Source organism: Lytechinus pictus, chromosome 16 (assembly GCF_037042905.1).
Source record: "Lytechinus pictus isolate F3 Inbred chromosome 16, Lp3.0, whole genome shotgun sequence".
In the NCBI taxonomy this organism is placed as follows: Eukaryota; Metazoa; Echinodermata; class Echinoidea; order Temnopleuroida; family Toxopneustidae; genus Lytechinus; species Lytechinus pictus.
This window is the reverse complement of record NC_087260.1, coordinates 6,331,821-6,348,392: the sequence shown is the minus strand read 5'-3', so window position 1 is coordinate 6,348,392 and position 16,572 is coordinate 6,331,821. Positions and strand designations below refer to the sequence as shown.

At 34.4% G+C, this 16,572-nt stretch overlaps 1 protein-coding gene across 1 annotated transcript in view; it reads right to left on the bottom strand.

Moving 5' to 3' along the window:
* Positions 1-15,155, bottom strand: part of LOC129278945 (transcription factor RFX4-like) — a 28,366-nt gene extending 13,211 nt beyond the window's left edge. The window contains exons 1-6 of the mRNA XM_064111585.1: positions 15,071-15,155; positions 6,481-6,607; positions 5,043-5,166; positions 3,078-3,455; positions 2,379-2,495; positions 399-476 (exon numbers count right to left, since the gene is read on the bottom strand). Of these exons, the coding sequence (XP_063967655.1) occupies positions 399-476; positions 2,379-2,495; positions 3,078-3,455; positions 5,043-5,166; positions 6,481-6,607; positions 15,071-15,155 (909 nt within the window). The remainder of the gene's footprint in view (positions 1-398; positions 477-2,378; positions 2,496-3,077; positions 3,456-5,042; positions 5,167-6,480; positions 6,608-15,070) is intronic.
* Positions 15,156-16,572: the final 1,417 nt, after the last annotated feature.

The following is a 16,572-nucleotide window of genomic DNA, read 5'->3' as shown; positions in this document are numbered from 1 at the left end:
AATATTTTTACACAATGAATTTACATGTAATGCCATTCTTCTCATTCTTCCTCTCTTTCCCGCTCTCTCCATTTTCGAACTTCTTCCCTCTTTATTTCCCTTTCCTCTCTCACTTTCTTTATGTTTTCTTGGATATCAGTCTCTATATTCATTGTCAAAATATCTTTCCGAATGATTCCTATGTTTATTGTGTATATTTGTATATAATTTACAAGTTGTTTCTTTTTTCTTTTTTTTCTTTTTGACGAAATACTATTTTGTTTTTGTTTATTTGCTTATATTCCTTGCATTGTATATTTGTCTTGTATCATTTTGTACTTCTTGTTATGAACAAAATACTGGCAATTGCCAGTGAAGTTCTAATAAATTCAATTCAATTCAAGTACATGTAATAATACCTCATCAAGACCTCCTCTCATGATGACTTCTAGAATGATCAGACAATGATCTCTGTAAACTTTCAGGAATTCATTAACCTTGGAAAGAAGATACAAACTCAATGGCCCGTATTCTGAACTCGGGTTTAAATTAAACCCTGGTTTAAAGTTGTGGTTTAACTATGGAGAGCCAATTGGGGCACAAATCCCTAACAGTAAACATCCAATTTATTAACTCATATGACACCCAAATTGTCTGGGAATGGTAACCGAAGTATTTTGAAGTATTTTTCATCATAAAGAAAGCAAAAGGAAACAAAATAGTAAACATAATAAATATACAATATAAACAGAATATTAGAATTTTGGCTCTCCATAATTTTAGCACAGAGTTAGACTGTGGTTTAAGTTAAACCTGACTTCAGAATACGGGCCATTATATTTAACACTATTGAAACTTGTATGGTTTCTTCAATTATGAAAGCAGGGACACAAAATGAATAAAAATCGCATTATCTTTAGAGCATACATTAGTAAGTACATTCACATTTTAATTTTGTTTTCTGATATGAGATTCATTCAAGATATATTTTATTCAATTTAGCAGCTACGAAGGCTGAATTGACATTGAATTTACAATAAAAACATATAAATTGCACATAAACATGAATAAAATCTCAATCACAATAATAATCTTAATTGAATTTAACCATAATAATTCAAATATACAGTGATAATTCAAATTTACAAAAATAATGATTCTAATTTGCAATACTAATTTCGATTCAATAATGATTCCAAAATAAGAGAAATGATAAGTTGAGTGTGTGTGTAAGGAAGCGTTTACAAGTAGAACATAAAGAGGAAAGAACGGTCCTGCTGAACAAAAAATCGAAAAGGTTCAACATAATGGGAATAAAGATATATGGAAGGGGGGTACAAAACCATCTTTCAGCAAATTATTATTAAAGTTTCAAAATAACTGGGGCATTGTTACAAAATAGGATAAAGGCATAATTGGTAAAATTGGCCATTGTTTCGTTCATCTGTGTGTTTGGTACGAATGGTTAATTCATCGACACTTATGGAATACAGCATAGTGATAATGCATTTAGTATTGTTAGATCTGAAGGTAATTCAACCATTTCTGCCAAATATGATACGTTATCCAATCTCAATTGAAGTCAAAGTGTCTGAATTTTAAACTATCGTCTTGGTATAGGACTTGGGGTATTTCACAGTTTTGAGAAATATAGTCAACTGTTGTTAGATGTGTACTTTTGCTTCACTATAAGAAAATTTTAATTATCATGTTAACTTGTGCTGATAACAATAATATTCTGCTATGATGTGGTGTTTATCATCGAAACACCACTATTAAGCGCTTTACAGATATTCTTGTATATATTGCCCCACTTTGCAGTGGAGAATTTGAATAAACATTCAAAGACATCAGACGTTGACTCAACTATGATTGAACATTTAAAAATGATAAAAAAAATAATGAAAAGTTTTCAAGAATGAAAATATATAAAATTTATTTCTTTCAAAGCGCACAACACATAGATTAGCGTGTCTCAATACACTTTCACGAAGAAACAGAATTAAGTGTATACCAAGGAGTGTAAAAAAACATGAAATATATGGTTACGAACTTGATGGTGTTCAGCGCTTTACAGATAAGGCCTTTTTTCTAGTATATATTCCCCATCTTTGCAGCAGAGAATTTAAACATTCAAAAACATATTTTTTTATAAGGTGCTATTCATACCTGTAATGTTAAGTTTACTTTGTGAATACCTTATGATTTCCTTTTCCTGTAATTGTATGTGACTTTATATGTAACTTTTTGATGTCATCACTCATAGGCCGGCCGTCGGGTGTGATTTTTAATAAAGAATACACCAAACTAAATTAAACTATGTCGTTGACTCCACGATGATTGAACATTTGAAAATGATATTTAAAAAATAATTGATGTGAATTAATATGATTACGAACTTGATGGTGTTCAATGCTGGGTGGAAGATGAAGGAGTTCACGAGAAGTGGGGAAGGTTGGGAGCAGTGAGTTGCTTGCTGGCGGCATCAAAGGAGTCAGTGGAAGAGTCGGCTCCCGCTGACAAAAGGTGAAGATAAGGAAAGGGAATGATTGAAAATGATACAGGGGGTGTTCAGGGGACCGTCTTGCAAATAAATTGTATTAAATCCAGATCAAACTTAAACTAAAATTAATCTCGGTAGTGTAATTGAAATGTAAAATTTAGTTCAATCTCAATATAAAATTGATTTGAGACAATCATAAATTATTGATAAGATGGAGCCCTGCTTGTATCTTTTGAATTAAACTGTAAGTTCTTGCTGAGATATAAACGAAAAAAAAAACCTTCCCATATTTAATTTTTGGTTACTAAAATATTTTTTAAGGAAGTTAGTTAATTATTCAAATACGACTAACTTGACCATTTGGTCACTATTATTATTTTTTGGAGACAAAGGGCATGGAACATATAGTGACTCTTCGATTAAGTTTTTTCAAGACTTTCTAACATTCACAAGACTTAAAAGAAAAATTTAATCACAATGCAACATTTGATTATTAAACTTTATATAGAATAAAATCAAACACATCTGCATTGTCAATTTTAGTTGAAACATACAAGTTTCTGAAGAAGTAAAAAACATATACAAACTCTCATACATTCGTTGTGAAACCTTTAGTGGGCGTTTTCTCTCTTGCGTCTTTCTGTAAAGTGACAGACGCAGGGTTCCTTTCCTTGTCCAAACTCCTACCAGTAGTATCCCCTTCACGTCCCCCTTCTCCACTTTGGCCAATTGTTGATATCATCGACGATACCGACGTCTTCGTTGGATTGGTGGGCGATGGAGTCAACGTGCTGTATGTCTTGGCCTGCCACTGCCCGCTTGTTGGGTAGGGGAGGGACATTCGCTGGGAGGCGATGAGAGCCGAGTAATAGGGCGAGTCGCAGCGGACTTTGATACCGTAGTAGTGGTATTTGGACTGGCCGCGGGTCCCGAGGCGGCGTGTTCGGATGTCAGGGAAGACTTGACGTATGGTCTACAAATGATTACAAAGAAAGTTGAAATTATTCACTACATTTAAAGATAATTTTTTGTATAAGCTGTTATTTTCATGTACATATTTTTTTTTCGCGAATCGAGGGGGTCCCGTCATTTTTGCGGGTTCTTGAATTCGCGATCGGAAGATGTACCAACTTCCACAGCCTTTCAGAGAGGCAAAAATAGTGCAAAGCATGTGCAAAAATATACTCCTAAAGACGTGTCTTTTGTGCATAAATATGTCCCTGTAAAACTAAAATCAGTTACAAAGTGTTTAAAAAGTGGCTTAAATATCACTTTTTGTACCTTTAGATCTGAAAATTCATCATGTCACAGTTTGATCTGTAAAAGCAATCTTTGGAAGTTGTGTTTTGTTATATTCATATTTTGTAAAGTTGGTTTAAGTGCAAAAATGTTGAATTTTGGGAACAGAATCTTACACCTCTAAAACCTCTGGTCATGTGACTTAAAGTTATGAATATTAATGAGCATGCAAATAGCTGCCAATTTACCTGTGTATAGAGTCAATCAGATGACAATAAAATTATTTCATGGAAAATACATTGCAATATTAAAGTGAGTGAATAGATATTGATAAAAATATTTTAAGAAATAATTTAGGCTCTGATTTTGTATGAGAAATAAAAAAAGTGAAAATCTATCTAACTTTTGAATTACTAACTGAACTTTCTCAATCTTAATTTTTGAACAGTATATGTTTGCATATTTCAAATTTTTCACTCCACGGGATGTTTGCAATAATTAGCACTGTTATTATATTTCGCGCGTTAAATTCGCATCCGATCGGCAATTCGCTAAAATTAACCCCCGCGAAAATAACAGCTCATACAGTACTACTACTACTAATGGAATAATAGCAACAATGATAATATAGATAATAATATTAATGATAAACATTAATGATAACAACAAACAAATCTGATAATGATAAATAAACCATAGATGAACTGCTTAATACAGGCGTTTCAAAGCAGCACTGTTTTCTCTATAATGTATAACTTACTTATAATTACAAGGTAACAATATAGGCATATACAAAAACCTTACCATAAAATTAAACCAGGGAATCAATTAAAATAAAACAACAAAAATGCTCTGATACAAAAAGAATCATAATCAATAATTCGAAACCGTTACTTGATGTATGGAAGATATAATTTGATGGATAAATGGTCACTTTTAGTTGAGAAGAAACACATATAACAATACAAATGTATACTTATAAATAACAGAATTTTGAGTTTTCCAACCAACTTTCCCAACTCCATACATTTCATACGACACTCTGTACACTGCAAAAACTCCGGTGTTGATTTAACACCAGCCCGGAATCTATATATGTCAACACCAGAGAAGTGTTAAACAACACCAGTTTGGTATTAGTCTAACACCAGATAAGTGTTTATACAACACCAATTAGTTTTAAAACAGCATCGGTTTGATTTTAAACCGGTGTTGTTTCAATACTTCTCTGGTGTGGACATATATAGATTCCCGGCTGGTGTTAAATCAACACCGGCGTTTTTGCAGTGTACGGGCTTCTTCTGAATGAGAGTTTCCATACCTTGCCAAAGCTAGCTGCATTTACTGGTATCAGTGCACATCTCTGACAAAAGTCCAGGTAATGCTCATAGATGAGACATCGTGGAAGCGAATAGCCCTGGGATGACTCGTAGTTCTCCATCAACCTAAAAAAATGGTAAAAGGATTGAAGGATTGATTGTGTTTATAGTACAAGATTTGAATTGAGTTGAGATATACTCAGGTTGAGCATAACCTGACTTAAATCAATCAAGTGTTGGTTTGAGTTAAGCTTAAATGACAAGTCCACCCCAACAAAAGCTGATTTAAATTAAAAGAGAAAAATCCAACAAGCATAACACTGAAAATTTCATCAAAATCGGATGAAAAATAAGAAAGTTATGACATTTTAAAGTTTCGCTTAATTTCACAAAACAGTTAATAACTGTTTTGTGAAATTAAGCGAAACTTTAAAATGTTATAATATATGCACATCCTGGTTGGTATGCAAATGAGGAAACTGACGACGTCATCCACTCACTATTTCTTTTGTATTTTATTATATGAATTTATGAAATATTCTAACGTTCTTCTCATTGTCAAGTGAAACAACGATTAATTCCTCCCTGATCTTGTTTAATACTATATGGTTCACTCAACCGGGTCCTTATTGTCAAATCTGTAAACAATGAAATATTGTATAATTCAAACAATAAAAAACAAAATAGTGAGTGATGGACATCATCGACTGACTCATTTGCATGACACTGAGTTGTGCATATCACTGTTTTGTGAAAAATAAGCAAAATTTAAAAATGTCATAACTTTCTTATTTTACATCCGATTTTGATGAAATTTCAAACGTTGTGCTAGTTTGAATTTTCTCTTTCTATTCAGATCAAAATATTTCTGGGGTGGACTTGACCTTTAAATATGAGCCTTGTTTACAGTGCTAATCAAATAGAGATAGACTTCTTACACTCTAATCAATGCCATCCTAACAAAAATTACACACTCTTTCATCAGACAATCAGATGAAAACTATTATAGTCTCCGAAGTTTTGTTGCATATTACAATGATTTTGATTCGCTCTCCATTTTCAAATGTTGCACTGAATAGACTGCTTCAATAATTGCATTTGTATTTTTTTAAGTCTTTTTATTTTTGTAATCAGTTTCTTCATATTGCGTTGTTCTATTCTTGAAAATGCTGATATTATGATAACTGAATGTAACTAAATAGATGAGTAAAACAATACAACATGATTTATTTGTTTTACTTCGTCACAACAGACATTAACATTTATAATTACGTGTATGGTCATTTCATGAATAATGATTCAATAAAAAAGACGAGTGAAAATGGTGAAGATATCAAATCTAACGCAAAGTCAGTTTTCTGTAATGAAAACAGCTCATTTTGTATGGTCTTCCCGAACCCTTTCCTTAATTTGCCCCTTGTAGAAAATATTTTACCTTACCATGAACATGTGGATTCGGACTGTCCGTTATTATGTAACATGACTTCTTCCATGGCAACATTATGATGTCTATCTGCGTTGTATTTTCCAACTAGAACACTGCTTGGTGTAGAACCTGAATAGTCGACTACATGTAGAACATACAAAAGTACACTGCAAAACTCCGGTGTTGATTTAACACCAGCCTGGAATCTATATATGTCCACACCAGAGAAGTATTGAAACAACACCAGTCTGGAATCAAACCGATGCTGTTTTAATACTAATTGGTGTTGTCTAAACACCTATCTGGTGTTAGACCAAAACGAAACTGGTGTTGTTTAACACTTCTCTAGTGTAGACATATATAGATTCCGGGCTGGTGTTAAATCAATACCAGAGTTTTTGCAGTGATACAGACGTGTGATTGTTTTAAATGAAATCCCATTTATATATTGAATTTTATTGCAATAAAACAATCAAAATACAATCACAAGCAGTCAAAAACCGAAATGTGTGACTGTTTACATGTACAAATAGAATCATAAAAAATATAAAGTAAACATTATGAATAAATATTCAAATACAATACAGATTCATACAGATGAAAAGGAAATTATGTATCATAAGATAAATGCCAAAAGCCATAACATATTTACTACAAGGCGTCAATAATGAAGAAAAGGGGGAATGAAAGATTTAGGATGAAAGAGGAGAGAGGAGAGTAAAAGGATGAGAAAAGGGAAGCAAATTGAGTTAAGTCAAAACAAAAGGAAAAGCAAGAGGTGGAAAGTGGAAAGAGAACAAGAGGCAACATTAAGAATAGAAACTCATTATACAATACAAGACAATTAACAATTGATTTGATTTGATTTATCGATTTCCGTTTCACAATTGTACATAATATGATAAACATAACATAACAAGGTTGGAAATATTACAAGATAACATAATCGTATATTTAAGGAACAAAATTCAATAAATAAAGATACCTCAGATGAAATTTGTATTCAAAAGTAAAACGGAGGGTCTTGCCGAAAGAAAAAAAAACTTGTACAAAAGGCAAGCCCCTAACTTAGTTTCATTACAAAATTACAACAAAGAAATATTGGGTCGTAATAATGTATATTTTTGTTAACAAATGAACACAAACAATTTTTGTGCGCTTTACAAAAACCTAAGTGATGGATCGTGTGAGAAAATATTTTGTTTTACAATATTAGAGAGAGAGGGGGGGGGGTGAGGGGGAAGAGAGGAGGGACAGAGGAGTGTAGATGGTCAACAATGGTCACCAAAGGAAGGGGGCAAAAAAAAACAATGTAAGTTATGTAGTAATTGAAGCAAGCACAAAAAAGGGAAAATATATTGAGGACGATGATATATATGAAAACGGTCATTTTTCTCTTGGTCTACCAACAGTCGGTCTACTTCCCAGTTAGTCTAATACCATACGGGCTAAACCCATTGGCGGCGGAAGCCAAAAATATTAGGGGGGACCACAAGAAATTTTTGACAAGCCAAAAAAAAAAAAAAAGAGGTTATCAACCAAAAAATTTAAGGGGGACGCAGGAAAAAAAATTGACAAGCAAAAAAAAAAAAAAAAAAAACATACTCGGCTTCCGCCGCCTATGGCTAATCCCATTTGGTCTACTTTCAATTTGGTGTATAAACTGGTGTTTGGTTTACACTACATTTGCTCTAATGCTCAGCTAGCCTTATTCTCAAGTTTTTTTAAAGCCCGTTGGAGTAATTTTTAGCTGGTCAAACTTCGCATTACATTTATTTTGTCAAAAACAGTTCATAACCGTTTGTCTAACCATATAGAATAAAGATGTGTTAGTCCAATTGGATATTGGACGAAATGGATAGAGCCTGACAGCAATAGGGCGATTCCATAAAATATTTCTGTCTCTGATTTCTGGTTCTTTTGAAAGTCTTTAATGTCCTCAAAGGACAATGACTTGGTCAGTTTATGAAGTGAAGTAAGACTTGAGAAAAATTGGGGTCGGATTTACCAAAGGGTTGATTAGTTCAAGTTCAAGTTCAAGTTCAAGTTTAATTTCCATTTCCATTATCAGCATAAGCAAATACAAATCAAACATACATTATAAATATAAACAAATACAAAAGAAATATGATAACAATGATTACAAATCAATTGCAAGTTCCAAAATATTTGTAAAATAGTTTTAACACAATCTGATATGGAAATGAGGGGATCCACTAAAAAGCATTGCTTGTAGAGCGTGGATCCCCTAAGAAAGTATATTAAACATTTGAGAAATCGGACTCATTTGCAGGTGTAAATACAATAGGTTGAAATAGAATATTGGAAATAATAAAAAGATGGTGAGTAATAGCAAGAAATGATAAAAAGATGACAGAGATATGGGACGATACTAAAAACTAAAAAGAAAACAAAGACATGATGAAGAATAGAGGGCAGAGAGAAGGAATAAAGTACTGAAAGGGGAGCGAGAGAAAGAGAGGGCAAATATAAGTGGGGAGAGAGGGGGTGAGAGGGAGGCACACAAACACACACAGACACAGATTATGTGGAGAGAAAGGGTCGGAAAGAGAGAGATAAGGGGAGGGGGCAAGAACGAGAGTGCAAACGTGGATCAAAGAGAGTGTGACTTAATAGCGTGCTTAGACAATACTAAAAAATCTACAAACTAATTAATTACTTTGGTAAGACAGTAACATAATTTTTTTTAGTTTTCTCTTAAAGGAGTGGATAGAGGGGGCCTGTTGAACATCTGTATGGAGTGAATTCCAAAATTTGGGGGCGGTGAAAATAAAAGTATTTTGCGCAAAACGAGTTCTTAAGATAGGCAGATGAAAGTTATCGGCTTGTCTGGTAGGATACCTATGAAAATTGTTATTTTGAGAAAAACAATGATTAAATGCCAAAGGAACCATACTGATTTTATACATGAACATAAACTGCCCAAGCTGAAATTGGTATAAGTCTTGAACCTTTAAAATTTTGTAATCAAGGAAAAGCGGATCAGTGTGAGAACGGGGGTGTGAGAATGAAATAATACGAAGGGCTTTTTTTTGTAATAATAATATTTTGTTAAGTAAGTTTTGGTGGGTATTGCCCCAAATCATGGAATTGCATGGATTATTTCATGGAATTGCCCAATATTATTCAGAATGGTAAATGGGCCAAATGGCAACTAAATCAATTGGTAAATAGACGAAACCATGTGAGATCAGACCAACGGATTCAAGTAGACGAAACATATGTGTAGACCAACCGGCCACTGGCGTTCAGAAAAAAAAGACCAAGAAAAAATGTAGAAAAGGAAAGAAGGGTGAAAAGGGTATTATTTTCTGATTATGTCAAAATCTATCACAAAATTATAACTTTGTATTAAAGAAGTCCAAATGTTTTGCTTCCTTGCTCGCAACTTTTCAAAAATAAATTTTCCCAATACGCCATATTTAGCTACCTCAATATGTTGGGATTATTACGTCACTGCAACCGGCAATTTACTTTTGAGTATACACACCTCGAAGTTCTTGCATCAAGAATGGCTTGATGTTTTTAAATCTTTCCTGATCGTTTGTATAAAATTCTTATTGAAATAATCTTGGACTGTAATTGCATTTGGGAGTTTCCTAAAACTATTACTACAATAAACAAGCGATTCATTTAGTTTAGTTTACTTCAGTGGCGTACCGTGGGTCACGGCATTGGGGGGGCACCAGCAAAAATTATGAGTCACTTATAGAGCGCGCGAAGCGCGCTCAGTTGCTAGGTATACTGACATAATAGGGACATTTAAAGGACAGTGTCATTAAACGGATATGTATCTCACTGATCACATAATGCGAGCGCGAAGCGCGAGCTGAAATTTTTGTATATATTGACCCCAAACGGACATTTTAAGGACTATATTTTAGGAATGCATTAAGAGTATACATATCTCACCATAGTCATCTAATGCGAGTACAAAGCGCTTGCTGATATTGTTAGAATAATATACATCTAAACACATGAAGCACTTGTAGTCATTGTAATCATGATTAACATACGCATCTCACTAATCAAATATTGCGAGCGCGAAGCGCGAGCTGAAAATTTAGGAAAGTCAGACCTGAAGAGGGATATTTCAAGGCTTGTTTGTAGGAATTCACGTAGATCATACGTAGTTCACTAACCAGATGATGCGAGCGCGAAGCGCGAGCTGAAATTTTTGTATATATTGACCCAAAAGAGGGATAAGGACTATTTATTTTTTTAAAGGATTCCATTAAGAGTACAGATATCTCACCATAGTCATCTAATGCGAGTGCCAAGCGAATGCTGATTTTGTTAGAATTACATCTAAACACATGAATCACTTTTTGTAGTCATTGTTATCATGATTATCATACGCATCTCAGAAATCAAATATTGCGAGCGCGAAGCGCGAGCTGAAAATTTTGGAAATTCAGACCTGAAGAGGGATATTTCAAGGCTTGTTTGTAGGAATTCACGTAGATCATACGTAGTTCACTAACCAAATTATGCGAGCGCGAAGCGCGAGCTGAAATTTTTGTATATATTGACCCAAAAGAGGGATAAGGACTATTTATTTTTTTAAAGGGTTCCATTAAGAGTACAGATATCTCACCATAGTCATCTAATGCGAGTGCCAAGCGAATGCTGATTTTGTTAGAATTACATCTAAACACATGAATCACTTTTTGTAGTCATTGTAATCATGATTAACATACGCATCTCACTAATCAAATATTGCGAGCGCGAAGCGCGAGCTGAAAATTTAGGAAAGTCAGACCTGAAGAGGGATATTTCAAGGCTTGTTTGTAGGAATTCACGTAGATCATACGTAGTTCACTGACCAAATTATCCGAGCGCGAAGCGCGAGCTGAAATTTTTGTATATATTGACCCAAAAGAGGGATAAGGACTATTTATTTTTTTAAAGGATTCCATTAAGAGTACAGATATCTCACCATAGTCATCTAATGCGAGTACAAAGCGCTTGCTGATATTGTTAGAATAATATACATCTAAACACATGAAGCACTTTTTGTAGTCATTGTTATCATGATTAACATACGCATCTCACTAATCAAATATTGCGAGCGCGAAGCGCGAGCTGAAAATTTAGGAAAGTCAGACCTGAAGAGGGATATTTCAAGGCTTGTTTGTAGGAATTCACGTAGATCATACGTAGTTCACTAACCAGATGATGCGAGCGCGAAGCGCGAGCTGAAATTTTGTATATATTGACCCAAAAGAGGGATAAGGACTATTTATTTTTTTAAAGGATTCCATCAAGAGTACAGATATCTCACCATAGTCATCTAATGCGAGTGCCAAGCGAATGCTGATTTTGTTAGAATTACATCTAAACACATGAATCACTTTTTGTAGTCATTGTTATCATGATTATCATACGCATCTCAGAAATCAAATATTGCGAGCGCGAAGCGCGAGCTGAAAATTTTGGAAATTCAGACCTGAAGAGGGATATTTCAAGGCTTGTTTGTAGGAATTCACGTAGATCATACGTAGTTCACTAACCAAATTATGCGAGCGCGAAGCGCGAGCTGAAATTTTTGTATATATTGACCCAAAAGAGGGATAAGGACTATTTATTTTTTTAAAGGGTTCCATTAAGAGTACAGATATATCTCACCATAGTCATCTAATGCGAGTGCCAAGCGAATGCTGATTTTGTTAGAATTACATCTAAACACATGAATCACTTTTTGTAGTCATTGTTATCATGATTAACATACGCATCTCACTAATCAAATATTGCGAGCGCGAAGCGCGAGCTGAAAATCTAGGAAAGTCAGACCTGAAGAGGGATATTTCAAGGCTTGTTTGTAGGAATTCACGTAGATCATACGTAGTTCACTAACCAAATTATGCGAGCGCGAAGCGCGAGCTGAAATTTTTGTATATATTGACCCAAAAGAGGGATAAGGACTATTTATTTTTTTAAAGGATTCCATTAATAGTACAGATATCTCACCATAGTCATCTAATGCGAGTACAAAGCGCTTGCTGATATTGTTAGAATAATATACATCTAAACACATGAAGCACTTTTTGTAGTCATTGTTATCATGATTAACATACGCATCTCACTAATCAAATATTGCGAGCGCGAAGCGCGAGCTGAAAATTTAGGAAAGTCAGACCTGAAGAGGGATATTTCAAGGCTTGTTTGTAGGAATTCACGTAGATCATACGTAGTTCACTTAAACCAGATGATGCGAGCGCGAAGCGCGAGCTGAAACTTTTGTATATATTGACCCAAAAGAGGGATAAGGACTATTTATTTTTTTAAAGGATTCCATTAAGAGTACAGATATCTCACCATAGTCATCTAATGCGAGTGCCAAGCGAATGCTGATTTTGTTAGAATTACATCTAAACACATGAATCACTTTTTGTAGTCATTGTTATCATGATTATCATACGCATCTCAGAAATCAAATATTGCGAGCGCGAAGCGCGAGCTGAAAATTTTGGAAATTCAGACCTGAAGAGGGATATTTCAAGGCTTGTTTGTAGGAATTCACGTAGATCATACGTAGTTCACTAACCAGATGATGCGAGCGCGAAGCGCGAGCTGAAATTTTTGTATATATTGACCCAAAAGAGGGATAAGGACTATTTATTTTTTCAAAGGATTCCATTAAGAGTACAGATATCTCACCATAGTCATCTAATGCGAGTGCCAAGCGAATGCTGATTTTGTTAGAATTACATCTAAACACATGAATCACTTTTTGTAGTCATTGTTATCATGATTATCATACGCATCTCAGAAATCAAATATTGCGAGCGCGAAGCGCGAGCTGAAAATTTAGGAAATTCAGACCTGAAGAGGGGCATTCTAAGGCCTGCTTTTAGGAACTCACGAAGACCATGCGTATTTCACTAACCAAATGATGCGAGCGCGAAGCGCAAGCTGAAATTTTTTACATTCAGATCAGAAAAAGGGACATTTTAAGGACTGATTTTAGAAAATTCATGAAGAACAGACATATCTCACCAATCCACGAATGCGAACGTAAGTACGGACAGGAAATGGTTTATATTAAGACCTTAAAATCGGGCAATCACTTTAAGTAGTCATGAAAAAAAAAGTATATGTCACTACATAAAACAATAATAATTCGAAGTCTAAGAAAATATATTTGTTGTATATTGACTTGAAAACGGGAGGTTTTAGTACAAGAAGATTATATATATTGTTAAACAGACAATGCGAGCACCAGAAACAATGAAGACTATAGGCCCTGTGCAAATTATTTTTCATAAAGTTATAATTTATTTATGTAATATAACATAAGATAATCATAATATAATATAACATTATAATTAACAAAAATTTCTTCTTTCCCACTACGTTTCTTTCCCTTTCTCCCTCTTTTTCTCCTTTTCCCCGTTTTTTTTTTTTTTTTTTTTTGGCCAGCCGATTGGGGGGGCACGTGCCCCCCCATGCCCCCCGTAGTTACGCCACTGCCAACGATGTTGTAGGACTAAGCCTGTTCGTCGATCAAAGTAGAATGTCTATTGCTGCTCTCCTTCAGACCAAATTAGATTCACTGTCTACTTGTGTTGGCAGGGAGGGATGGCGGGGGTATCGTGGACAGGAAAAATTCCATGAAAAACACTTGAACCACAGGCAATCTTCTCCCAATGCTTATCCAGTCTACTCTTAAATGCAATCACTGAACAAGCAGTAACTAAATCTTCTGGGAGACTGTTCCACACATCTATCACTCGGTTTGCAAAGAAAATTTTGCGCACATGAAGACATGAATATCCAATCTCTAGCTTTAAGGAATGACCACGTGTTTTACCACTATTTCTCAGACAGAAAAGCTCAGAACTTGTATCATAATAACCGTCCAGATATTTGTACATGTCAATCATTCTTTCATTGTCAAATATGTCGCCTCTTTTACTGTTGATTGTATAAGATTGATAAGATTGTGCTCTCCTTATTATATATATATATATATATATATATTCCCCCTCCCGGGGGGCTGTTATTAAATACAATTCCATCTCCTGTATTAGCTGATAAGTAACTTGCTGACCCATAATAGTAGCAATAAGCAATAGCAATTGATAAGTGATTTATTCAGCATTTTAAATTATAAGTGTTTTAATACCAGATCTAATTCATTATTTCATGGCATTTAAGTAATTGAACTAAACATTTGATACAAAGTCATAGATCTAGTATTTTTAGACAGAATTATAAAAGGGGCCAGGACTACAAATGGTTCTCAGGCTTATCCTTAGAATAAGTAAATAACAAAAACAAAGAAAAAAAAACAAGACAACTTAAAACGCAAAACAAATTGCATTAATAGGTCAGAGAACAATTTTGCTTTATAAATTTGAATGGCATTTTTGGTCATAGAGAAAAGCTCTCAACTAAGTAATGTACAGTCCTACATGTATGTAAAAATATGCTTTACAAAAGAATTTATGCAGAGCAGTCTTTCAAAAATGTGGAGCAAATTGCGATGCAATACCTGGAACGTTATTCCCTGTACATGTAGGTCCACATCTACTGAGATGGTTTATAAAAATATAAAGAATTTGAATAATTTCCACATACTTAGTTGACACTGGTCTTGGTCATTGTCAGTTAGATTCTCCATATCCGTGGTGTAGATTCCACCAAATGTAGATCTATTGAGCATTCCACATTTAATTGATCCCTTGTGTTATCTGCAGTTTATTTAAAAAAAAACCAACAAAGCATCACACAACGCAGTTAACATTTAATCTATCGTGTTTAAGTAAAAAAAAAAGATCACATACCGGGAGGTAGATTTAAGTCTAGGTCTACATCAGTACATGTAGGCCTACGGTACGCTCCCAACAATGAATTATTAGATTGTCAGCGTACCGTAGGTGAAGTTGGGGAGAGGTAGCATGAAGATTGTTTATTGAATATTTGAAGGCATGCAATATCTATTACCGGTAGGTTCTAATTTTTCACAAGGTTTCATCTATGATCTATCTAGACAGGGATAAACGTCGTTTTGGGGGATTTATTCAACAATTTCTGATCTTTTGCTATCAACCCCATTCGTGTATTGGTACGAGGAGCCAAGTTAAGTTAGAGCTAGAGATCTACATAATGTAGACCTTAGCAAGTCTTACTAGTAGATCTAGATCTATTCTAGCTTATCATGAATTATCTAGACAGCTGGTAGGAGTTTTTACTCATAGGCTCGAGACATTGTTCAGTAGGCCCTAAATGTAATTTTTGAAATGTAAAAATCGACAATATTGCAATACAACACTGTCTTAATCATACATTTCGCGGATTTAATTAACTGAAGCGTGATGTCCATATTGAAAACTTATGTAAATGTAGAAAGGTTGGTAAGTTAGTCAAATATTTGGGTAGACTCCGCTATTTCATCAATGATACAAATTTTAATTTGATTTGCAAAGCCATTATCTTGCCTCTTTTCGACCATGCGGATATCTTAGGCCTAATTGATTCCTTTAAATAAAAAATATATTACCAAACTATAACAAACCCTCCAGAATCGTGCAAGTAGAATAATAATGAAAGTCAACCCATATGATCATATCTCTAATGTACAAATTCATTCAGTTTTGAAATGGCCTTCTTCCTTTCCTTTATATCTTTTGGGTGTGGAAACGACCCATAACGAAAAACAACATACCGGTATAGATCTAGCTCTAATAGTCTATGTTTAAATCTAGATCTAGTATTAATTATAGATCTAGATCTAGTCTAGGCCTAACGTTAGAACCGTTAGAATCTAACTAGATCTCGGTCTAAATCATGATGTAGGCCTACTCTGTCCTACTCCTAAAAGTCCTAGACCTAGTCCTAGTAACGTACTAGCCTAAACTAGGGACCCCTCTGTAAATTGTGTTGATATTAGTTTTTTTTTTTTAAATCTAATGTGTGTAAGGTTTTCAAGGTTGGCTCTAGCCTAGGCTAACTAAACTCTAGGACTAACTTAGAAAGTTAGATCTAACGTTAGGCCTAACTTTTATATTATAATTCCGTCTATACTCTAACGGGTAACGGTTGTGTTTTTACCGCCACCGCCACCGGTGCCGCTGCTGCGC